Below are 25,839 nucleotides of genomic sequence, written 5' to 3'. Positions count from 1 at the left end.
ATAATTTAAATATACATATTATTAACTCAAAGTTTCCCTGTCGACCGTTTTCTTTGTACACTAACTAATAAGTACCTATAAAAAAATGATTTGTTAGTCAATGTAAACGTATGCCTTTTCATATATATATATCAAACGTATACCTATATTACGTATTGGTAAGAAAAATCTTATAGAAAAGAGCAATAACTATTTAAATTAAGGGGGTTAGTTGTTACAATTGGTGCCGTGACCAGGATATTAACTATTGACCATTGTCGACCTTATCTCGTCGCAACAAGGTTTACTATTGGTCAATAAACTGTTAGTAGTAGTCGGGTACAGGCGCGCATGAAATCTTGACGAAGTCCTCGTACCGCACGGCACCGTTGTTCGACACGTTGGCTTCGCGGAAGATGTTGTCCACCTGAAACGTAAACATAGTATTGCAAAGCTGCGATATATCGGAGTCGCCATCACATATATCGGAGCAGCCGAGGTGCTCAAAAATATCTTCACACGCACTCTAGCGCCTTGACATTAAGGGCGTGTTCAGATATTTGTGAGCTCCTTGGCCGCCCCGATATATTTGATGGCGACTGTACGTATGTATGTATACGTGCAGGCCCACCACGCAAGACAGCCGCAAAAGCAATATCGCAACCACATTGAATTTAGTTGCGTGAAAATAAACCATTGAATCAATTTTAAAACTCGATTTAACCTTTGGGGTCATCCATTAAAAATCACACAAATTTCTAGGGTTTTGACCCCTCCCCCCCTCATTGTCACACTTGGTCACATTTGGCAAACCCCTCCCTCCTGGTGTGACGTCACATTTTTTCAACGAAATCGGCAAAAGAATTAACCCCACATCACATTTTCATGATCCCCCCTCCCCACAACGTGTGATGTAATTAATGGATGGCCCCTTTCGTGTGCCGGGAATAATCCGGATCCGGATTGGCTGCACTCTGCCTCAGTAGTCGGCAGTGCAACGAAACTCGGTTTGTGAGTTATCGCAACGTCTTTGCCCCCGTTTTTTGGATCAGGATCTCACCTCCCTCGCAGAGAGACCCTCGCCCCAGTTCTGCAGCAGGTTGCGCAGCTGCCGCGCCGGGATGACGCCGCGTTTCTCCGTGTCGCCGGCCCTGAACGCGTTGACAACCTGATAATAAAAACAATCTAAGTTCGGTCCTTTGGTATTATTAATAACATCGAAATATTAAAATATTAAAATTTTGTCTAATTTGAGTAAAATTGTATCAGTATGAGTATATCAATGAGAAACCTAGATTAATGTTAAGTAGTTACTATATTTTTGTTGCATCTTGTTTACATAACCTTGGGATCTGTAAAATGTAAACTTATATTATGTTAATAACATTAATAACTAGAATTATAGCTTTACTAACCTCATTTGTTACCTAAGGAAGAGCGGAGGCTCCCAACACAAGCTATTTTTGCTTACAGGCCTCCCTGTATCCTCCCTTAGCTTACATTTATCGTGTAACTTACAAAAATAAAGAATTTTGTATTTTTTTGTATTTGTATTACGTCGGGTAAAGCACCGCCTGCATTATGTACAGAGTGTCCCGTGGCGGCCGTGGCAGATTTCCAATTTCAAATAATGGGGTTGGCAACTGTCAAAGGTTTGCATAGATGGCGCCATCATAGCTTGCCCCTTTTTCTATGAGATTTGACTTAAAGTGCTAGCATACAGGGCATTAAAAAAACAAAAACTTGACACAATTCTAGGGACTGACAGGGCAAGCTATGATGGCGCCATCTGCTAAATACTTCGACCGGCCAACCCCATTTTCGAACGCTTAGAGCGAGGGAGGGGGGGGGGGGGGGTTGTTGAAGCCTCAATGTCAATATATATATTTTTAACAAATTATGTGAAAACGTGTCAAAAAACTGTTTATGGCATAGTATGTTTAAGTTACTCTATGGTTTACAGTTTGTGCTAGTGCTGCACTCTGGCGGCAGAACGCAGACGGTTCATTTGCCAGATCTGGATGAGCCTATAGTATATCTTGTGTGTTACCTCAGTAGGCAGGTTTTCGGCGCGCGAGTGAATGTGCATCACCTCCAAGAAGTCTGCAAATGACATCTTTCCACCCTTGCCTTTCAGGTAACCTGCAAGAAAAATTATGAATGTAATTTTGCCCGAAAGTTTTAGTTTAGCTTACACATGAGTAAAATATTATAATAGTGGGGATTTGTTTAAGGGCATATCATATTCAATATTGTGTTCTGATTAGGAATACCCTATGAAACGGATCCCCACTATTTTGACACCTTGTATTTGTTTTTTATTTTGTATAGTTCGTTTTTTTAGCATTAGAAATAACTTGCAAGAAGGTAAGCGATCTTGACATGTCTTTTTATTGAAAAACGCTTTTTAAAAATCAATGAAAGCAGAAGAATATAAATGATCGTATTAGATTCATAATTGTTACATATTTGCCGTAATTTTTTTTTTTTTTTTTTTATTTACAAACAAGATATATACAGTGTATTACTAAAAGAAATTAAAAACTAGCCGTAATTTATTTTTAAAATGTGTTTTTCAATTAAATACACATCAAGATTGTTTACCTTATTTCTAATGCTAAAAAAAACGAACTATAGATCTAGCACCATAAGAGAATTTAACGGATTAACAAATTGAAATTTGGAATTGAAATTTTGGAATTGATTGGATTGTGTCAGAAATTTTTAGATAGTTCATTTCTGTAAAGACAACTTGAACTGTCATCTCTTAAACCAATTTTTAGTGTTAAGTATATTGACATGAAACCTCGAACAAGATGGGAGGATGAACTCAAACTCACAGCAGGCCAGAACTGGAGAAGAGTGGCCCACGATAGACCCCAATGGAAAGAGCTAGAGGAGGCCTTTGCCAAGTGGCACACTGAGTTAAGAGACATACTCAGAAAAAAAGGGCTTAATAGAAAAATAGATATTGACATAAAACCAAATAATCCTGAATGTTCACCCACCAGCCAACTCCTGAATGGTAGGGCTCATTCCCAGGGATCGCATCACAACAGTCAGCTCATCCAATGACGTAATCTGCCCGGATCTCGCAAACAGGTAGAAGCATTCACGGAATTCTGAAAATGAAATGTTTGTGAAAACTTCTGTTTATTTACAATTAACATGTTTTGGAGAGTCACAATCTCCATTTCCGTGTCATGTGCACGTACAGTGACTAAATACATGTCAGTGAAGCCGTAAAATTATTATCCCATCAAAAACATTACATGTAAAAAGGTGCAAGTCTCGCAACGCTTTTACTACAAAAAAGTTTTGAGATGTAATGTGAAACCAAGTCGGTTATTTTAACCTCGTAAGTCCCCGCGTACTTGTACAAGTACAAATTAAGGATAGCACTGCAGACCTGACATTTTAACTACATAGATGGCGTAACTGCCTAATGTACTTACTCAAGTACAAATTTTTCATTCCCCATTTACCGGGTAGTTTTTTTACAACGGCAACACTGACACGGTCATTCTCATTCTATATTCTATGGTCAATTTCGCCATGTTAAACAGGTAAAGTCAACTGTCAGTGTCAGTATCACTTTTTCGCAAAATGGCCACACATTCAGGTCGCTGGCCAGCACGAGGTAAGATAATCGGTTTATATTCAAGTAATCACTTGTTTTTCCTGTTGTCATACGAATGTATTAGTATGTTTAAATTATAAATATTGTAAAATAAACAATATTTCAAAGAAACCTGTATATTTAAGGAGGTTTGTGATTGGTCAAAATAATTTGTACTTACGGTAGTACGTTCGGTCTAACTTACAAGTATTTTTTTTCTTATTCTAGCGTTTGATGAAAAGCAAATATCACAACTTTTCAATAACTATGACTTCAAGGACTCGGATAATGAAGATATGTTTATATCTGAACCCGACCAAGAATCAAATAGGGACTTTTCTTCGTTTTCGGAATATGAAGATGGAGAAATAGAAGTTGCAGTACGCGGACGTGTATCTAGTCATCGATTTCAAAGTGCTCGTGGTCAATGAGGTGGGCGTAACCGTGGTAGAAGCACAAGTGTACAAGGGCGCGACGTGGGCAAAGTATCAGGGATAGGTCTGGAGATCTAGTCCAGGTTTTGAACACCCAAATCCAACCTCCGTGGATGTAGTATGGTATTAAAATAATGAAATGAGGTTATTTTATTCACCTTTTTATAAGAAGAAGATTAGTTATGTTGTAATAAAGTAAAATTTTTACTTTAGTGATGTTTAGAGAAAATATTTGATTTAATTTTAAATTTAAATAAATCCTTTAATTTTTTTATTATACTGTGTAAAAACCCAATGTACTCACACAAGTACAAAATATTTTCAATAATTTCCTTCTTAACGAGGTGCTATACATAGTAAACATACCATAAATAATACTCAAAATAAAACCTCACTTCAAAAAATCTCTAATATCGACATCTTTTTGTTTCAGTCTGAAGCACTATTCTTGGTTTGTACTTGTTATAGTACAGCCGGCAGATATGACTACTGCTTTCGGAAAAACACAGGACTTACGAGGATAATCAGTGCCAGGGGGTGTTAAAACCATATCAATAAGATATCTTTAATTTGTAATACATATAATGACTCAAGTGCTCGAGATTAGTTTCGTTTTTTAGGGTTCCGTACCCAAAGGGTAAAAACGGGACCCTATTACTAAGACTCCGCTGTCCGTCCGTCCGTCTGTCACCGGGCTGTATCTCACGAACTGTGATAGCTAGACAGTTGAAATTTTCACAGATGATGTATTTCTGTTGCCGCTATAACAACAAATACTAAAAACAGAATAAAATAAAGATTTCAGTGGGGCTCCCATACAACAAACGTGATTTTTGACCGAAGTTAAGCAACGTCGGGCGGGGTGACCGTTTTTTTGCTTGTGTTTGCGCCAACGTTTCGTTAGGGAACAAGTGAAGATTTTATATCGGACATCGCAACGAACGCCAACTAAGGCTGAAAGCGGCTCCGCTGCCAACACTAGCAGCGTGCGAGCTCCCCTCCCTCGCACGCCCCAAGCGTATGTTAGCACGCAAGGGCATGACAACGGAAGTTCATGTGCTATGTGCAAGAGTAATGATCACTCGCAACTTTATAATTGCAATAATTTCATGAAACTCACGCCTAACGAAAAATTTAATTTCGTTAAGGAAACTCACGCGTGCACTAATTGTCTGAACACGCATCATACTGCATCGAAATGTTCCTCGAAGAAAACTTGTCGTAAATGTAAAGGCAAACATCATACAACGTTACACTTCGAAAACTCAAAACCTGCAATGAATAACAACGAGTCCAAGTCTTCATCTAAGGATGATAGTGAAGCTAGCACAAGTTCATCCGTAAAGGACAACGGTGCCTCTGTATGTACTCATTCGGCATCGGGACAGACTACATCACCCTTGACGGAAATTCTCGCCACTGCTCAGGTACTCGCTAGTGGGCGTAACGGCAAGGACAAGGTTTTGAGATGTCTGCTGGATCCAGGATCACAGAAACATTACGTTACATTGAAGTGCTGCAAGAATTTAGGTCTTCCTGTACACAGCAGCCCAGTGACGTCAATAAATGGATTAGGTGGAACAACGATAACACAACCCATCCGAGGAAATGTCAACTTAACATTTAGGTCAAGATATGATCCTAAACATCAATATACTATCGAAGCGCTTGTTTTAGATGAGATCACGCCTGATTTACCGACCTGTCATATTGATCAATCTGCAACTGATCTGTTTGATAATTTACATCTAGCAGATGACTCTTGGGCGATTCCAGGTGAAATTGACGTACTTCTTGGTGTTAAGTTATTCACCAAATTGTTAATGTCAGATAAAATTGAAAACGAGCCTGGTTTGCCTGACGCTTTAGAAACTACACTGGGGTACATCATACTAGGCGATGCTCCCGCAGTTAACGCTTCCTACTCAGCAGCTGGGTATTTTACTTCGGTTGATGTCGGAAATTTAATGCAAAAATTCTGGGAAATTGAAGATTTGGATGGAGGAGTGATTCATAGTCCAGACGAGAAAAAAGCTGAAGATATTTTCAAGAATACAATCAATCGTTTGGAAGACGGACGTTATGAAGTAGCACTTCCGTTTAAATTGGACCCAAGCAATTTAGGCGATTCTTACAAGACTGCTGAACGCAGATTTTTAGCGCTTGAAAGAAAATTCGTCAAGCAACCTGAATTAAAACCAGCTTATGATGAAGTTATCCGTGAACATATTGATAAAAAATATTTATCTGAGGTTCCAAATGATAAGTCAAATGATGCTTATCACATACCCCACCACGCAATTGTCAAAATTGACAGAATAACCACAAAGGTTAGAATTGTGCTGGACGCTAGTGCACAGACCACAAGCGGTTTATCGTTAAATGACATACTTCACGCAGGACCAAGTCTTCAAGCTGACTTGTTCTGCATTCTCCTAAACTTACGATTGTTTGGTATTGCTATCACGTCTGATGTACGTCAAATGTATCTGTGTATTGACGTACGGGGGGAGGATCGTCCTTATCAGCGTATACTTTATAGGTTTAATCCTGAAGAAACTATAAAGGTATTTCAGTATAATAGGGTAGCCTTCGGTCTACGTAGCAGTCCTTTTCTGGCACTGCGAACTGTTAAACAGTTAGTAGCTGATGAAGGTGATAAATACCCACTCGCAAAGGAAATTGCATCTCGTGATATTTATATGGATGATGTAGCCAGTTCCGTTATTGATGAAGACCAAGCTATGCAAGCGACTAAACAACTGCTGGATTTGTTCTTGAAAGGTGGATTCCAACTGGCAAAGTGGTCGTCAAATTCTGCAGCTGTTCTGAAAGAAATACCGAAAGGACTACATTTATCCCAAAGTGTCACCTTCGACGATGATACAACGTTGAAGATTTTAGGTCTGCGTTGGTATCCTGGTGAAGATGTATTCAAGTTCCAGGTTAGTCCCGACGATCGACCGTGTAGTAAAAGAAACATTCTTTCATCGGTAGCTCGACTATTCGATGTTCTGGGCCTAGTTGCCCCTGTAATTGTGTTCGCTAAGCTTCTAATAAAGGAGTTATGGCTTTTGAAAATTGATTGGGACGAATTGCCGCCTGATCATATTGTACGCCAATGGCAACAGTTCCAAGGTGAACTACCGCTACTATCTAACATTAGCATTCCCAGACATATTGGTGTCATTGAAAACTGTTCATTAACTATAGTCGGCTTTTCAGATGCTAGTGAAAGAGCTTATGGTGGAGTGGTTTATGCCTACGTCACTTTTCCTAATGATGACCGAGGTGTCATTAATTTAATTTGCGCTAAATCTAAGATAGCGCCCGTGAAGGTTGTCAGCCTAGCAAGACTGGAATTATGCGCAGCATTGCTATTGTCACAACTTATAAAAAGGGTGGTTGATACCTACTCAACCAGATACCCAATCGACTCTGTGTTGGCCTTCTCCGATTCAACAGTGACACTTTGTTGGATTCATTCGTCGCCTCATCGATGGCAAACTTTTGTGGCCAATCGAATTACCAAGATCCAAGATAACTTATCAAGCGATCATTTTTATCATATTAAGGGAACAGAAAATCCAAGCGACTGCCTGTCTAGAGGCTTAACTCCAGCTCAACTGGTGATCCATCCTCTATGGCTATCAGGCCCTCCATGGATGAAACTCCCGAAAAACGAATGGCCGATTCAGGCGTTTATACCAGACGAAGTCAACGTTCCTGAAGAAAAAACGGTTTCTTTAGTGACTTGTGACAATTCGAACGACAACTTAATTTATGATTTGTCTAAACGGTTCTCGTCATGGGTTAAATATGTACGCACAGTTGCCTATATCTTAAAATTTATAAAACGATTACCTAAAGGCCCTATTAGTGCTGATGACTTAACAGCAGCCGAATTAGAAATCGTACGAGCTCTACAAAGAGTTTATTTCAGTCAACATATTTTAGATATGACCCTGAAAAAAGGGTTTACAAAAGCTTTAGCAAGCCTGAAGCCATTTATTCAAGATGGAATCCTTCGCATCGGAGGACGTCTCAGTAATTCTGATGAAGATTACGATTATAAACATCCTTTGTTATTGCCACGTCGTGATCACATCATTAACCTACTGATCGATTATTATCATCGACACCATTTACATGCAGGACCTGAAACTCTTATATCTATTATACGACATCGATTCTGGATCATAGCAGCTCGATGTATTATTCGTCATCGCATTCATTTATGCAATTACTGCTTCCGGACCAAGCCAAAGGCTAACTCCCCAATGATGGCAGATTTACCAGCGTGCAGGGTAAATCAAGTTGAGAAAGCCTTTATACATACTGGCTGTGATTACGCTGGTCCGTTGTATTGTACACCTGTTCGACGAAGAGGCGTGAAGAGTCAAAAGGTTTATTTGTGCTTATTCACATGTCTCACAACGCGAGCAATTCATTTAGAACTTGCAACTGACTTAAGTACAGCAAGCTTTATGTCAGCATTTAAGCGGTTTTTATCCAGACGTGGTCCTGTAAAATATATGTACAGCGATAACGGAACCAACTTCCAGGGAGCCAATACATATTTGCAAGAACTTCATAATTTCCTTGCGAATGAGTATCGAGACGCTTGGGAAACTGAACTATCAGCCAATAAAATAATTTGGCGATTTATTCCCCCCAGTGCTCCACATTTTGGAGGATGTTGGGAAAGTAACGTTAAATGCGTCAAATCACATTTGTTTCGTACGATAGGTAAACAAATCTTGTCATTTCAGGAATTAATGACAATTCTATGTGAAATTGAGGCTTTATTAAATTCTAGACCGCTATCCGTGTTAAGCTCTGATCCAGCTGAACCTTCCGCATTGACGCCAGCTCATTTTCTTAATGTTACTCCATTGAAATATCTTCCAGCTGCGTCTGTTGCGGAGGTAACATCTGATCATCTTTTGCAAAGATATCAATTATTAGATCGCTTAACGCAATCATTTTGGAAGAGGTGGCGCGATGAGTATTTGCACACGTTGCAAACCAGACAAAAATGGAATACTCCTTCTCAGCCTATTAAGGAAGGAACTGTTGTAGTCATCCTTCAAGATAATGTTATGCCTCTACATTGGCCGTTAGGTCTTATAACTCAACTCTTTCCAGGCAAGGACGGTATTGCCAGAGTTGCTTTGGTTAAAACAAAATCAGGCACACTTAAAAGACCTTTGGTCAAATTATGTCCTTTGCCTTCTCAATAATATAATTTCATATTTCTATTAGTATTTAGTTATCTCTCTCAAGTTATGGAGGCTTCATATGTTTATGTCAATTTAGTTTTCTCTGAGCAATAAGGATGCTATTATGTAGTAAATGATTTATTTTAAATAACTTTTTGAAAGCTATTCCTTTCAAGGCCGGGGGAATGTTTGCGCCACGTATTAAATACTTAACCTATGAATTCTGACCTCCTTGTCGGGTTTTCAATATAGACGGCAAGGCGATAATAAAAAGAGAAAAAATGTCACATGTCACATCAATACATGTAAAATAAAACTCGATTCGATATATTGTGTGTTGAAGAAAATGAAACCAAAGGGATCCCTATAATTAAGTATACATATAACAAAATAAAGTGCCGCCGAATCAGTGGAGACTGGAGACTCTATAAGGAGGAAAACGCAGAACCAGTGCATGTAAGTTTTTCCGCATCCCCAGCTTGTTTTGCTCTATTTTTTGTTGATGGTGCGGAACCCTCCGTGCGCGAGTCCGACTCGCACTTGGCCGGTTTTCTTTATTTGGTGTGTTTCGAACGGACATACATTTAAGTTGAATAAAGTAGGACTGAAGTGTACACAGTATATCAGTAAACAACACCAATTTAAGAAAGGATTATAAATGGAGATTTACTAAGCCGCGTTGACAAGTTCTCAAATGTATTAAATTAACAAAAACGAGAGTTATTCCTCAACAGGAAACAAGTAATAAGATTATCATTAATGTTTATCACACACTCACCATCGATATCTTGTTCTTTGAAATAACGCGCCTGTAACAGAACAAAAGACACTTTTAGTAGCGTGAAACAAACACATTATCTATTTTATTTTCATACTAACAATATATTATTACCATTTCGAAATAAAAAGTATAAAAATATGATTAGGAAGTTGGAGAAAGTTGGTCACGAATCACGGAAGATGAACTCAAATTGAATACTGAAGAAACGTCATAACATAACAAGTAAACGTCACTACTTTTATGTATCTACCTCTTTCTTTCCATTTAATAAATATTATGAAAGAAAGAGATCGAATTTGACAATAATTTCTTATGACCATGGAGAATTTGACAAATTTTTGTCAGTATTGCCAGTATAAAGAAAAAACTGCCAGAAACAATAAAAACAAAGCAGCGGGCTCAGCATGGTTCCATTTTTATCGACTATCACTATGCCCGTCACTTTCGCACTTACTTACTTTTTAGAACGTGACAGGCATGGTAACAAACGATAAAAATGCGACCGTGCTACTAGGGCAGGTATGTTCAAGGCAACGTTATAAAAGTTGGATATAACTTGGTAAATCACTGATTTTTAGACGTGGCTAATGTTTTGTTATCTGTGAACAAAGATGAAGGGCGACCAATCAGCTGACAGCTACGAAGGTCTATTTTTCCATGGTGTAATTATCTAAATTGAGTAAATTATTACATAAAACGTTTTTCAAACACATATTCAGTGTCAGACGTGATCGTGACAATGTTATTTTATTTGTAGCATCAATGGAAAGACAGTATTTTAGCTGGTAAGTGAGTGAATTGTCTTACAAGTTCTTGTTCATCAAAACCATGTATAATTAGCATACTGCCCTTAACCTTCGCGGTTATAATAGTTACATGACTGTTTTACGTATTATGAAGTAGAAATTATGCTTTTCACCTTTTACAGGTGACCAGAATACATAAAATTGTCATGAGACGAGCCTATGATAAAATCTCTGTAGCCAGTATGGATGATGAATTGCGTTTGAAATGAAATCTTGATTGATTTGAACTTTGTACACATTTAGGCGGCTTATCTTGTGATATTCAATGCTAGCGACCTCAGAAGATATTTATATTTAATAGATAGTTATATTTAATTGATATAATTAGTAGTAAAAAGCGTAAAATCTTAGTAAAGAATCTTTAGGGATCCTTCCTTGTCACTTAACTTGCTGTCTGCAAAGTTTTACTCGGGCTACAGATATTATTTCATATATAAATCTATGTAAAACATGCTAAAATGACACACAATTCTTTTTTTTTATTATGGGGATGAGATTTACATTGTATTCATTTTGTTATAATTGTAATTTCTTAACTTGTCTTGTGTATTCATATTGATTTTATCATTCTTTAGTTTAGCGCCTTGTACTGTTGCACAATAACATATTATTGTTGTTTACATGCTACTTCTACTTTACATTGCTAATCTGGTGCTCAATACATGTAATTGAAGTCTCTACAAATATGTTATCTTATCAACATATGTAAATTAATCTGAGAAGCTAGTGAACATGGAAGATTAGTACTAACGCTGCATTTGTTTTGGTCCACAACTCTAAACATTAACACATTCAGTGCCAGCGCTTGCTACGCGCTAGGAGCGTAGCCGATAACATGGGAAAACCCGTATGTAGCGAAAAGAGACTACAGATAGTGAACCCGCCTGATGGGTTCCTGGCAGTGAATGCATTAATATGTTGTTATACTATTAAAGAGAGCGCTGTATTTATTTGCATCCTTTGAAAGTTAGGCAATACAAACAATTCAATGTCAGATGAACATTTGTAAACAAGCATGGTGCACTTACTGAAATAATAAACACTTTCTTTGCCAATTTATTTACGTGAAGCTTACCTAACAATGCTGATAAACAACAACTTAAGTCTCTTTTGCAATACCTAGGTCTTTAAATAGACATTTATCAGGCACAGATATAGATACATGTTGCTTTGTAAAAGTTACTCACTAAAGTACCTTAATTAGTGGCAGATTTGCCCTAAGGGCGAGTAGGCCCGAGCCTAGGGTGGCCAGATATTTGGGGCGGCAGTCTATACTATATGATGGGTGCTGAAGGGGCGGCTAGTGCTTACTACAGGGCCTGGGGCCTAGGGCGGCAAAGACTGTAAATACAACACTGTATTTAAGGTTTAAGGTAATTCATTACCCACAATGTCCACTGAGAACTTGTGAACCTTATGGTAGATACAAGATCCACAGACAGTGTGACAGTCAGATAAGTGTGTTGCAGTACAAACAGCAAGGTCCACCGATGGACAAAATTTCCAAGCTTCTGAGCCGAGTCTTGTAACTGCATGTTTAGTAGCTCTATGTTCATGACTCATAGTCGATTTAGACTCTCGCGCGCGCCACGAGACGAACCGCGAGCCGCGCCACGAGACGCGAGTCCACCGCTTACACTCGCGTTCGGCTTATCATTCGGTTATAAACCTTATGCCGTGCCGTTAGTGTTTAAATTATATTAGCTCGACGAGCTTGCGAGCCACGAGACGAGCCACGAGCCAACCGCTTACACTCTCGTCTCGTGGCTCGGCTCGCGGCTCGTCTCGTGGCTCGCGCGAGAGTCTAAACCGCTTTTTAGACCATGCCATCTTAGCTACATTTGTGCCACAGACACAGAATAAATAATAGTACTACCATACAGAAATGACTTCCTACAAAACAAAACCGAAGTTTGACAGCGATTTAGGGACATATCATGCTGTACCCATGGGTCCATGGCTGTACCTTTCTAATGTATTTTTAATGTATGTAACGGCAACGGCTATGTAGGGTTGTCAAAATTCAAGTAGTTATCTTATCTGTGGCCGTACACCCAAAGGGACGTCAAGTTGCTCGGAGCTCGGAGCTCTGCTTAGAATGCCCGAAAGGAGGAGTGTCGCACCCCTGCTTGTGCTGACTAGGCAAAATCATAATCTACCATGCTCTCGTAATTTTACTCTGCTGTCTGACAGTATAAAAACTAGTTCTATCCAAGTAGTTCAGATATGATTATCAATAACGCTTATCAAGTTATCATTTCCTGATACTGATAATAGTGATAATATTACATCAAAACAGTAATAATGTCTGTTTTGTGGCTAGTTCAGAAAAGAAATAAATTGACACTTATCAGAGGTCAGTGACCGTCTGAACTGGCAGACAATGACTTGAGATCATTGGTCTAAGTAAACCGATGTTTATGTTGTGACGCCATTTTAGCAAGTCACAAGGCCACGGGGTCATTGTACTTTCGCACGTTTTTGCCAGGTGTAAAAATTAGGAAATATCGACGCGATATATTACATTTTTACAAGTTTTTATTTAACTTTCCCTGTTATAGAAACTAAAAACCGAACAAGTGCGCACGAAGCCACTACCATTACGCAAAAAACGGCAAAAAAATCACGTTTGTTGTATGGGCGCCCCACTTAAATATTCATTTTATTCTGTTTTTAGTATTTGTTGTTATAGCGGCAACAGAAATACATCATCTGTGAAAATTTCAACTGTCTAGCTATCACGGTTCATAAGATACAGCCTGGTGACAGACAGACGGACGGACAGCGGAGTCTTAGTAATATGCTCCCGTTTTTACCCTTTCGGTACGGAACCCTAAAAACACGAACTGTTAAAGAAAAAAAAACATACAAACATAGCATACAAAAAACGAAGGAACGTGGTTGGAACAGAGCGTTGAACCTACGGGTACGTTCGATATCACGACCGAGTGAGGCATATCGTCACATCGCGTTGACGTAACAAATAAATACAACCCGGAAAACAAGTGACTTTTTTTTAATTATATAATATAGCTGGTCAACCAAATCTTGTCAGTAAAAAAAGGCGCGAAATTCAAATTTTCTATGGGACGATATCCCTTCGCGCCTACATTTTTCAAATTTGCCGCCTTTTTCTACTGTCAAGATCTGGTTGACCAAGTATAATAATATAATTTCTTTATTCAGTTCAGATAACTTATGATCCATTGGTGCATTAGGTACAAAGTGACTTAAAATCTATTGTTAATATTTAAATATTTAAAACTTTCCTACGGCCAATATAATAATACGATTTTGGTACATTATAATAATGCCTTTAATGTGCAGTTTATAAGAAGTAAAGATAAAGATAAAGATATATTTATTTGCAAAAATGTAGTAAAAGATTGTTTAGGAGGTTTTTCGGAACTTTTGTACAGATTATCATGTGATAAATATTTACCACTAGCTTTTCGGTGAAGGAAAAGATGTATCGCGAAGAAATTCAAAAGGTTCGCAGACCCACTAGTTATTAAGTCATAGGTACTTATAAGCTATACCAATATTTTTCTAATCTGAGTTTTGTTTTGTTTCAGTCTAACTGCAGTGCTTAAAGCACTGTAGCATGGAGCAATGGAGGAACCTTCGGAGCATATATCTTAAAATAAACCATCAGACGTAACACGAGATCTCGTCTCATTGTTGATTATTTATTTTACTATTACGTTTACAAACTTTCAATTTTATTCCATTTTTTTTAATTTATAATAGATCAATTTAACATAAGTTACCAAAGATTGTATAGGCATAGAGCTTGATTATAGTTGTTATTGTTATTGAAGAAGTAGATGCTACTTGGTATATGGAATAAGAAGATAGAGCATAGAACGGAAGAGAAGATGGCTGCGACGATAGTGGAGAATCCTCCGCCGCATCTTATTACGACGATAGAATGGAGTATGATGGATAAAGGGAAGTTTTTCCCACTGTACACACTTAGCAGTTTTACAGGTAATTATAAAGTTTTATTTATTTTTATTGCAGTGTTCCTATACCTATATATATTATTATATGTTATAAAACACATTAAAAACATAAAAAAACCACTAACAGCTTGTATTCTATAAGGCCCCTGGAGGCAGGTGACAAACGTATATAAAAATCGGCAAACGATTCATAAATAAAGTATGTACTAGGTAATGTAAATGTGAATTAAATTTCACGGTTTCTCCATAGTAAATGTATGGAAAAGGTTTTTTTTTAATTTGTGGCTTTTTAGTACATTACCGTAAGTTAACCCCAAGGAAACTATTGATACTGGATAGGAATGGAATCGATTGGCATACAAAAATAGCAGGTGAAAAATAAAAGTTCATTTTCGTACAAATTGTATGGGAAAAGTTTTCCTCGATTTGTGGCTTTTCTAGCCGGAAAATTTTTTTTGGTTCCATATAAGCATTCGATCCTCAATAGGAATGTGATCGAACAGCATAAAAAAAAAGTTTGTCAAAAATGAATAAAATGACCTTTTTCTCGCACCCTGTATGTCTTTTTTTTTCAAAATCTGTAAAAGCCAATCTTCGTTAATTTGAAATCGAGAGGTCTTCTAAGACCGTTTTCTCGTAGCAGCACGGGATCTGGTAGCTGCCCTCACTGACCCAAAAAGAAATTCCACCCTGTATATGGTATATTGTATTGTTTTGTATTTTTTCTGTGCTAGATTTCTTTTATTGCATCTGAAACACCTACTGACATGACATCAATTTATAAATTTCCGCTACAAGGTTGTCTGGAAGAGATCGCTTTTTAGCGATAAGACCGCCTGTTGTTCATCCTCTTCTTTTCTGTATCCTTTGTATTGTTTTCTGTAATGAGGTGTACAATAAAGAGTATTTGTATTGTATTGTATCTAATACCTTTAAACGAGCAATATTCACCCAGATATTTGTATATAATGATATATATAGATAGTTACTTACCTAGGTATTTCTTTTACCTGGTGTATTCCCATTTGTGCGGGGGCAGATGGGAATGATTTATGTTTAGCGCCTATTCCCATCTGTGCCCAACGGAGATCAATGGGAATACTTTTTTTTTACCTTCATGAGTTCATTTTGTCTCTTCCAGTACGCTGTGCCCTATACCCGCTGACGCTAGTGAAGACGCAAATACAGCTGCAACGTAGGAAGGAGGCCTACAGCGGAGTCGCCGACGCCATCTCCAAGATATACAGGCATGAGGGCGTCTCCGGGCTGTACCGGGGCTTCTGGCTGTCTAGTGTAAGTGTACACTGTATACTATACAGGATGGCCCATTTAAATCGGTCAATATGGGAAAGTCTGAAACTATAAGACATACGAAGGTCTTAGGAACCATGTCAACGATTTTAATAACAAGAATAACTGCATTTATACATTAAAAAAAAACCTGTAATCAAAATAATAAAAAGGCGGTGGTCATTTCGAAGTTTTCGAACACTTACTAAAATAAATTAAAGAATATGAAAACAATGCATTTTATTCATTTTAGACATCATGTTTCATTGTATAATTTACTGCTTAAGACCTACACAATCGATATCTAAATAGAAATATGTAGTTTTAGTTTTATTTTTCACAACGTCCAGGTTCGATTCCCGAGCTTTTTTTAGTGATGGTACTACCTAAATTGAACATTCGATTCACGGAGGTAATTTAAAAATGTAACATTTTGGGCCTGTATATAGTCAATTGGTAACCAAATGCACCCAAGCTGTGAATCAGATGCATTTAATAGCACTCCCTGCAGCCTGCCGCCCGGGCCATCGCCCTTTTTAGCCCTGGGCAGGCACTACCTAAGAAATCCTACCCGGGTTCCCGTAGACCCGTGTACCCTACTGTTTTTGTGTCCGGAAACCACGTCGCGTGTTGTTAATCTTTATGGTATTCACGCATTCTAACGCTGGTTTATCCGCTTTGTAGGAAAAAGCGTCTACTATGACGTACAGAGAACCCGCCTAGCGGGTCTCCGGCAGTGAACGTGTTAATAACTATGTATTATTTCAGTTTCAGATAATTTCTGGAGTATTCTACATCTCCACGTACGAGGGGGTGCGGCATGAGTTAGGAAAATATGACATTAGCCCCAAAGTAAAGGTAGGTACGGTCACATTTACCGTCTACTAAACCTTGTTGTTAAACCGATCTGTCATTACAGTATCTCAAACTATAGTTTGTCAAAGGACTGTCTCATTTCAAACATAGACGGACATAATCATACTATCTTTGTCTTACATTAGTAATAGCACCCAAAAGAAAGGAAGGTATAGTTTTTTTTTGTTTTTATTTACTGACAAATTTGGTTTGACCAACTATAGCTAACAATGCATGTACGTAGTCCCCGTTTTCCTCTCTGTATATAAACATTATGGGTAGTAAATATTTTTTCACTATTTGACTTAGTTTGATTTTTTCAATTAATTAATGATAATCATTGTAAGGGTTAAGAAAATTGTACGGAATTTGTTTTTTTTTTCGCTTTTAACTCTTAAAACAATCATAAAATCAAAAAAAGTCACACGTAGAGGCATATAGTCCGACAAGAAATTGTAGAAAATTATAAAGGGCGCCACTTCCTACCTAAGTGTCACATTTTTGACGTAAAACTTGGCAACAATTTAGTATGGAAATTTTTTAGTTCCATTTAATTTAATTTCTACTATTTTATGTCGCACTATAGTTGGTCAAACCAATTTGTCAGTCAGTAAGAACCAGGAAAACTATACTCATCCTTTTATTTTGGTTGCTAGTACTAGTGTAAGACAAATATAGTATGATTCTCTCTATGTTTGAAACCAGACCTTTGACAAACTATCTCAATAAATTTCCATAATGTGAATGCTTTTGTATGTCCCCTTTCCTCTAAAAGTCCATATAAATGAATAAGCACATGTTGTTTCAGTCGTTCATAGGCGGCGGGTGCGCGTCGCTCGTGGGGCAGACCATCATAGTGCCGTTCGACGTGCTCAGCCAACACTTGATGGTGCTGGGACTGATTAAAGGAAGAGCTGGGGGCAGTAAAAACCCTGTAAGCAAATACTAAAGACTACTACTACCAAAGTAATTATAATTAACTAGCGACCCGCCCCCCGCGCCCCTGCTTCGCACGGGTTAATAAATTATACATAAACCTTCCTCTTGAATCTATCTATTAAAAAAAACCGCATGAAAATCCGTTGCGTAGTTTTAATGATCTAAGCATATATACAGATAGACAGACAGGCAGCGGGAAGCGACTTTGTTTTAGACTATGTAGTGATAGTGATGTACGGTCCAAGCTTTGAAGGGCGTTTTTTTTAGGAAACCTTATTTTTTCACGTTATTAAAAATATAATCAAACCAGAAATTAAATATTAGCTGCATTAAATTCTAATAGTACACGTTTTATTTTTTATAGGTAATGAACCCACTAGGGTTGAACCTAGATGGACGATTATCGAAATCACAGCTAGCCCGAGAGGTAGCACGGCGGGTATACCAGCAACACGGGTTACTCGGGTACTACCGCGGGTACCTCGCCTCGCTTGCCGCTTACGTACCGAATTCAGCACTATGGTGGGCGTTGTATACCGCTTATCAAGGTAGGTACACGGGTCACCCGTGTCACAGAATAAATTATAGTACTAAAGTACAGATGTTTCACTCTAACAAAACGCGTCTATTACGACAGATATAACCGCTAGGTGGCGCAAGCGCGAGCAGGCGTCCGTTCCGTAGCGGTGCGCGGCAACTACTATGGCTAGACACCAAAAATGGTGTAAGCCGCATGTACTTGTAGCGACGCGACGAAATCGCGGAGAGAGCCACGCCTACATGCATTATATTTGTTGATCGCAAGTGTTTTTGCACTCCAAAACAGTGCGTTACGACATTTTTGGAATTTAAAAAAGATTAGTTACACGCTTAAGGATAAGGCCCACTTGCACCATCCCACTAACCCTGGGTTAAGCGGTTAAACCGTTAACTCAGTGTCAAATTGTACTGGTAACCATGGTAACTCAATGTTTAACCGGTTAACCCCGGGTTAGTGATTGGAGCAAGTGGCCCAATAGCGAATTAAGCGAACTGACAACTGCCTTTGATACAATAGGATACTCTCCTACAAATCAGTTTCTTTTTAGAACTGTCAATACGATCTGCTAATATGATAAGATAAGATAAAATGTATTTCATTCAAAAATATCCAAAATTTTAAACAATCATAATACGTCGATATTAAACTTTCGTGAGACATATTTTAAAATGTTTGTTTTAAACATGTCGCCAATAGCGACTAAAAATTCAAGTGAGTGAAACCGTTGTCGTATAAACAGTTTAATCATAATACGCTTAAATAGTATTTAAACTGTAATATGGAATGTATATGAAACATTACACAATGACGTCACGGTCAACTCGGCTACTTTTTAAATTTCTATCCGATTTATTAAATACCCATGACTAAGGAACAAATATACTGGCTCATCACACAAATAAATGCCCGTATCAGGATTTGAACCCGGACCATGGGCTTCATTAGGCAGGGTCACTACCCACTAGGGTACACAGGTCGTAATGTTTATGATGATGTCTATGTTTCAGATGAGCTACTAAAGATATGTCCGACGTGGGTGTCCCACCTGCTCATCCAGTGCGTGGCCGGCACGCTAGGCGGGTTCACCACGACCATCCTCACCAACCCGCTCGACATCGTCCGGGCGAGATTACAGGTACCCGGGTACACGTATCATTAGTTACAGACGAGCTACTAAAGATATGTCCGACGTGGGTGTCCCACCTTGCTCATCCAGTGCGTGGCCGGCACGCTGGGCGGCTTCGCCACGACCATCCTCACCAACCCACTAGACATCGTCCGGGCGAGATTACAGGTACCCGGGTACACGTATCATTTTTCACAGACGAGCTACTAAAGATATGTCCTACGTGGGTGTCCCACCTGCTCATCCAGTGCGTGGCCGGCACGCTGGGCGGCTTCACCACGACCATCCTCACCAACCCGCTCGACATCGTCCGGGCGAGATTACAGGTACCCGGGTTCAGTGGGTACACGCTTCATTTGATTAACACTTTGACCGCCAAAGACGTCAATGGGGAATATTACGCGGAACTCTGCGTAGGGGGCCAAAATAAATATACAAGAATTGCTCGTTTAAAGGTATTAGATTAGATGTATTAGTTGTTACTCCGTCAAGTCCAGCTCCAGTTTCGACGGAAACAAGCGCGTTGACCCTAATTAAAGTATTTTACAGGTAGAAGGCGTCGGCACGATGCGAAAAGTATTCAAAGACCTCTGGGCCGAGGAGGGTCTGTGGGGTCTGTACGCGAAAGGGCTCTCAGCGCGACTCCTGCAGTCCGCCTGCTTCTCATCCTCCATCATACTCGGCTACGAGACCATCAAGCGGCTGGCGGTGGCCGACCAGTACCGCGCGCACGTGCGCTGGTAATAAACAACAACACATACTACATTCTTTTATTTACCCTAATGTAGCAAATATCCTGGTCACGGCACCACAGTGTAACCCAAATAGGCAAATACCCGGGTTTGAAATGAATGCTTCTTTTCTTAGTATCTTAGAAGCCGTCTCAACTTACGTCGCACCTATTTGAATAGAAAAAAGTGAGGAAATGTCATATTTGTCACATTTTTATTGAAATTTGGTCCGACTCTATAAAATGTCAAACCATTTAGGGTTACGTAACCAAAGGGTAAAAACGGGACCCTACAATCAGCCTGCTTCTCATGCTCCATCATACTCGGGTACGAGACCATCAAGCGGCTGGCGGTGGCCGACCAGTACCGCGCGCACGTGCGCTGGTAATAAACAACAACACGTACTACATTCTTTTATTTACCCTTGTAACAAATATCCTGGTCACGGCACCACAATGTAATCCCAATACCTGGGTTTGAAATGAATGCTTCTTTTCTTAGAATCTTAGAAGCCGTCTCAGCTTACTTCGGACCGGTTTGAATAGAAAAAAGTGAGGGAGTGTCATTATAAATGTCACATTTTCATTGAAATTTGACATTCATGGCGAAATTGCCACACTTTGTAATTGCAAATGCCATGCAATGTCAGCTTGGTCCGACTCTATAAAATGTCAGCAACGCATATGTGACACCCCTTGAGTTGCAGACTTACAGACAGACAAAAGTGTTTTTTACATTATCAGATTGGATGTCGGATGACACTGGGTGAAAGGCAGCCTAGAGAGTACCTAGTACCTACAGAGTGCCCTATGATATGACATCAACTCCTACCTTGGGTGTTTTTAGGGTTCCATACCAAAGGGGTAAAAACGGGACCCTATTACTATGACTCCACTGTCCGTCTGCATGATGAACCATGATGGCTAGACAGTTAAAATGTTCACAGATGATGTATTTCGGTTGCCGCTATAACAACAAATACTAAAACGTACGGAACCCTCGGTGGGCGAGTTGGACTCGCACTTGTCCGGTTTTTATTTTCTTTTGAGCAATAAAAAAATAAACGTATGAATAAATACAAAAAGGCACATTTTACTTCTTCGTGTAAATTTGTATTCGACATCGGATATCGGATCGGACAATGTGAAAATTCAACGTGCTTCTAAATCACAGTTCCCAAACATCGCCGGAATAGAAGTTGTGTGAGCGAACTATTTTTAGAGCACTTGATCGAATCAGGCGAAACGATATTAGCAAAAGTATTAACCTTGACGTAGTTGCGTAAACTCAGGGACTTGGCCTTCCGTAGAGTGTGAAAATATTAAAACATCTGCCGTGTGCGAATGCGAATTATCGATCGATTAATTACCAATACGATATAAAATGGGACGATTTGTGTTTAGTTGTTGATTTGTTAGGGTTCCGTACCCAAAGGGTAAAAACGGGACCCTAGACTCCACTGTCCGTGTGTCTGTCAACAGTTGAAATTTTCACAGATGATGATGTATAATGCCGTTATAACAAGAAATACTAAAAAGTACGGAACCCTCGGTGGGCGAGTCCGACTCGCACTTGTCAGGTTTTTTTTTAGATTTGTATAAAATTTGGCCTGTTTGAATGGCTTAGGTACTCTGGGCGGAATAAATACGAAATCACAACTTTTCCTGAAGGAAAAAATCCCTGGAATTTTCTGTTTAGTTACGAAAACACCACTATTTCGTAACTCGGAGGCAAATTTTGTAGCACGAAAGGTGAAATGGCGCTTATCCACCAAATGATAACGAAATGCGACCAAAAATTGATAATAAATAATAATCGGACCAAAGACTATTTGTTTGTCTGTCCGGGTTTCCCAAGATTCTGTCTGGATCCCATCCGGACGAGATTAAAGGCGTTTCGGTAAAACCAGGATATGTTTGAGTCAGGGAGTGACTACAAAAAATATTATTTAAAAAATTACAGAAACAACACCATTCGGAATTTTCGATTTTTTTTTGGTCGGTTTACGCCCCCTTTGCTGGCCTGTCTGTCACTAATGATCTGCACCGACGAACAGCTGCAAGATGCCCGGAATCCGGATCTAGTAATAAGAAAGAATAGTATATAGCATATTATAATATATTCCATTAGGACTTTGAGCACTTCTTTGTTTATGTTAACCTAGGACACCTAGGTAATGATAATGGCGCGGGGAGCGAATGCACCCGTTCGTGGTTAACATCCCATTTGTCCGCACAAAACGATTTGCCTCGTCTTTTTTGGTAAGGACGGCTAAGGAATGGAATGCGCTCCCGTCATCCGTATTCCCTGAGAAATATGACCTCGGTCTCTTTAAAGCTAGAGTGAATAGGCTATTACTGAACCGGTGAGCTCCATCTTAGGCTCTGTCTTCACTTTCCATCAGGTGTGTCTGGAGCCAATCGCCGATCAGTTTATCATAAAAAAAAAAAAAAAGATTATGTCACGCAGTTATGTATATCTACCTAATGTAGGTACTCGTAGTAGTAAATACCTAGCTATTACAACTTATCGTTCGAATATGATGCATTCAATTATTTCCACTCCGCGAACGTCGCAATTACATACTCATTTTTATAATTATACACGCGACCAGGCGTGTCTCACTCCGCGATCTCGTCGCTTTGCTACAGGTAGCTAAAAGTACATCCGTTCGGCCCCAATTTTGGGGAAAACCTAGCGGCCATATCTGTGCTGATAGTAACAGACGCGTTTTGTTAGAGAGTGAGTCTTCTGTACTTAGTACTATTATTTATTCTGTGACGCGACGCGAGCGCAAGCGCGACTTCAAGTATGCACGGAGAGAAAAAATATTGTTCGAATTAAAAACCTGCTTTCTAAAAGACGGGATTATCAAACTTTATTAATTTTTAATTTTTTTTTCTAGGCGATAGAAAATAATATAATTTCAAGTAAGTTTTATTAATTTCGTAGTATAGGAATTACAAAACGGTTTTACTTAATCGTGAAATTAATATTCTTTACTCGGAATAACAGATTTGTATAAATTCTATAAAACTTTCCTTGAGTTTATAAATGGTGTACTAGTTACAGTACGTAAAGATTACTAGATAATACAAATGGGATTTATTAAAATCGGTGGCTACAAATGAGTATTAATAATTATAAGGGTAAATCCACGGTGACTCACGTTACTTTGTAGTCACTATTCCTAACAATCTTGTCGTATATTTGAGATCAAGAGCTTTCTACGTCGAAAACTTGATAATAATATCACAGAGTACATTACTGCGAATCATTTATCGAAGTACTTTTTCTCCATCAAATTATAAAAATTGGAGAAAAGTGGAAAATAACTCCATGACTCACGTTACAAGAAATGGACACGGAGTTTTACGCCTTTTGTGTTTATTGATTTCCCTTTGATTATTGAATGAATTAGTTTTAACAAAATAACAAAACAATGACATAAATATGCAAGCTTCTTTAATAGTTAACCAAATAAAATCAAAGATACACCCTTATTTAAATAAAATATAAAACCTTACGAACTCACGTTACAGCGATTTCGTGAATCACGTTACTTGCGACTACCTAGAATATTTTGATATTTTTTATCATTTCTAGCAAACAAATAGCATATTTATTACTTATTATTATTAGAATTAGAACTTTTCTGATACGTTATTTAGCTCTACCCAAAGCTTGGCGATTAATTAACATCGAAGATGAGGATGCAATTGAACTATCTAAGGCTCTTGCTTATTCAGCTTTTTTCTTTGATCTATATGTTTTTCAACTCTTTTTCTGGTTTTTTCTCTTTCATCCTTTATAAATTGGTTTTTCTTTTTTTGAGTCATGTTATCTAGCAACTTCTTCTTTTGCCTGATTTTTTGGCGGCAAGCCTATGTTTTTTCTTATACTCTTCGTACTTTCCGTCGTCTTTCAGCTTCTGTCTTCTTCTTTTTGCCCTTTCTGCCGCTGATAGAGGCATTGTAGCTACAAAATACATTCAAATATTTAGTTACTCGCTTTACAGTTGCAACAACGCGATTCACTGTGACTCACGTTACAAGTATCTCAAGTCATGTATTTCTATAAAATAACACTTATGCGGAGAAATAAACCGCGAGAATGACACCATCTAAGCCCAATCATACACATAGTTCAATATAAGTTCGTTTGTCCAAAACTTCAGTACAGTAAATGAAAAATATTGTTTTTTACGTTACTCACGTTACTCAACGACATGCAATTTTCATTCACCTCTTACATATTTTTCTTTCAACTTATGATAATTGTAATCAAAGTAACGCGTGAATAATTTAATAGACAACAGATAAATAAAGGTTACTTACCTCTTCTTTGCGTAAAAATCAATTAAAGTCGTAATATTTATAATCACTTATTTTACGTTCGTAGTTGATTCCGCAAGCAGCACTTACAATGTCGGAAATTATGACAACCGTTGACTTATTATTGACTTAAGGTTATAAAATTTGTTCTGCTACCCTCATTTGATTATTCTACATTCAAACACATTCTAAATTCAATAGTTTATTTTTTCGTTGTCATGTCCGAGTTACGCGGAAAGACCCATAAGTCAATTCTGATTTCTATACTTGGTAATATTGTAATAACAAGTCCCTTTCTTATTCTTATGAGTTTTATTCTTATTTCCGTAAATAGTAAATAGCTTTATAGATATTAGTAAAGTGTACTAATAACAAGATTTCTAAACGCACTAGCCGCCCCTCCCCCGCACGCGTACTCCGTATCCATCTTTGACTCGTCCATTTTGCTTGTAACCTCATCGGCGAAAGGAGCTCATCGGAGAAATTATGTTTGGTGCATGTGGTGTGTCGTTGAATGGAACTATGACTAAGTCTAGTTTTAACTACGTTGAACATATAACAAAGAAACCTGTAAAATTGGGCCAGCGACTTGTAAGTAACCATAATTGCAATTTACAGATGCACCCGTACCTGATCCTGATCCAATCCATTCAAGCGCGATTGGAGCGTGCCACGCAAATTTAGATCACGTAAGAAGTGATCGATCTAAGGAACTTTCGATCTTACGGGATCTAAATATGTCTGGTACGTTTAGTAGCGTTTGGATCGCTTGGATCAGGCTCAGGTGCGGACGCATCTGTACATTGCAATTATGGTTACTTGAAATCAAATCGCAGCTTACTGAATCCCATGAATTATTCTATAGGTTTGTAATTTCTAGTAAAAATATTACTGAAAATAAGAGTGCTGCTTTATTGTTTCCAAGCAAACTATTGTGAATTTTAGTCACGGGATTAGTAAAACCAAGAAACAAAACACTAGATAAAACTTCTCAGCTTTATTTTAAATTCCATGACGTTTTTTTTGTAATTTCTAGTAAAGTTTACTTGTTTTTAGTAAACAGTATTGTTGTTCCAAAAAGAACAATTTTTTTGGTGTTAGTAAATACAATTAGTAAAACTGGTTCATAACCGTTAGTATAATCTACTTGTCATGGGATTCACTAAAATTTTACTAATGATTAATATTTTTTACTTGATTCTACAAAAATTTTCTCT

The 25,839-nt window shown here is 38.4% G+C and overlaps 2 protein-coding genes across 2 annotated transcripts; one reads left to right on the top strand and one right to left on the bottom strand.

The window, feature by feature from the left end:
- Positions 1-279: 279 nt before the first annotated feature.
- On the bottom strand, positions 280-10,241 carry LOC134660109 (calmodulin-like protein 4). The gene is made up of 6 exons (XM_063515811.1): positions 10,147-10,241; positions 10,033-10,063; positions 2,988-3,101; positions 2,030-2,121; positions 1,040-1,147; positions 280-406 (listed from the first exon to the last, which is right to left on the bottom strand). Exons 1-6 carry the CDS (start codon positions 10,147-10,149, stop codon positions 305-307), a joined length of 450 nt encoding a protein of 149 aa, XP_063371881.1. The 5' UTR covers positions 10,150-10,241; the 3' UTR covers positions 280-304.
- A 4,200-nt stretch (positions 10,242-14,441) lies between these two features.
- On the top strand, positions 14,442-20,308 carry LOC134660169 (solute carrier family 25 member 44). Its single transcript, XM_063515900.1, has 7 exons — positions 14,442-14,831; positions 15,948-16,099; positions 16,865-16,954; positions 17,760-17,885; positions 18,255-18,438; positions 19,439-19,566; positions 20,107-20,308. Exons 1-7 carry the CDS (start codon positions 14,669-14,671, stop codon positions 20,299-20,301), a joined length of 1,038 nt encoding a protein of 345 aa, XP_063371970.1. The 5' UTR covers positions 14,442-14,668; the 3' UTR covers positions 20,302-20,308.
- Positions 20,309-25,839: the final 5,531 nt, after the last annotated feature.

Source organism: Cydia amplana, chromosome 26 (genome assembly GCF_948474715.1).
Source record: "Cydia amplana chromosome 26, ilCydAmpl1.1, whole genome shotgun sequence".
Lineage (NCBI taxonomy): Eukaryota > Metazoa > Arthropoda > Insecta > Lepidoptera > Tortricidae > Cydia > Cydia amplana.
Note: the sequence above shows the minus strand (reverse complement) of the source record. Positions and strands in the feature narration are given on the sequence as shown.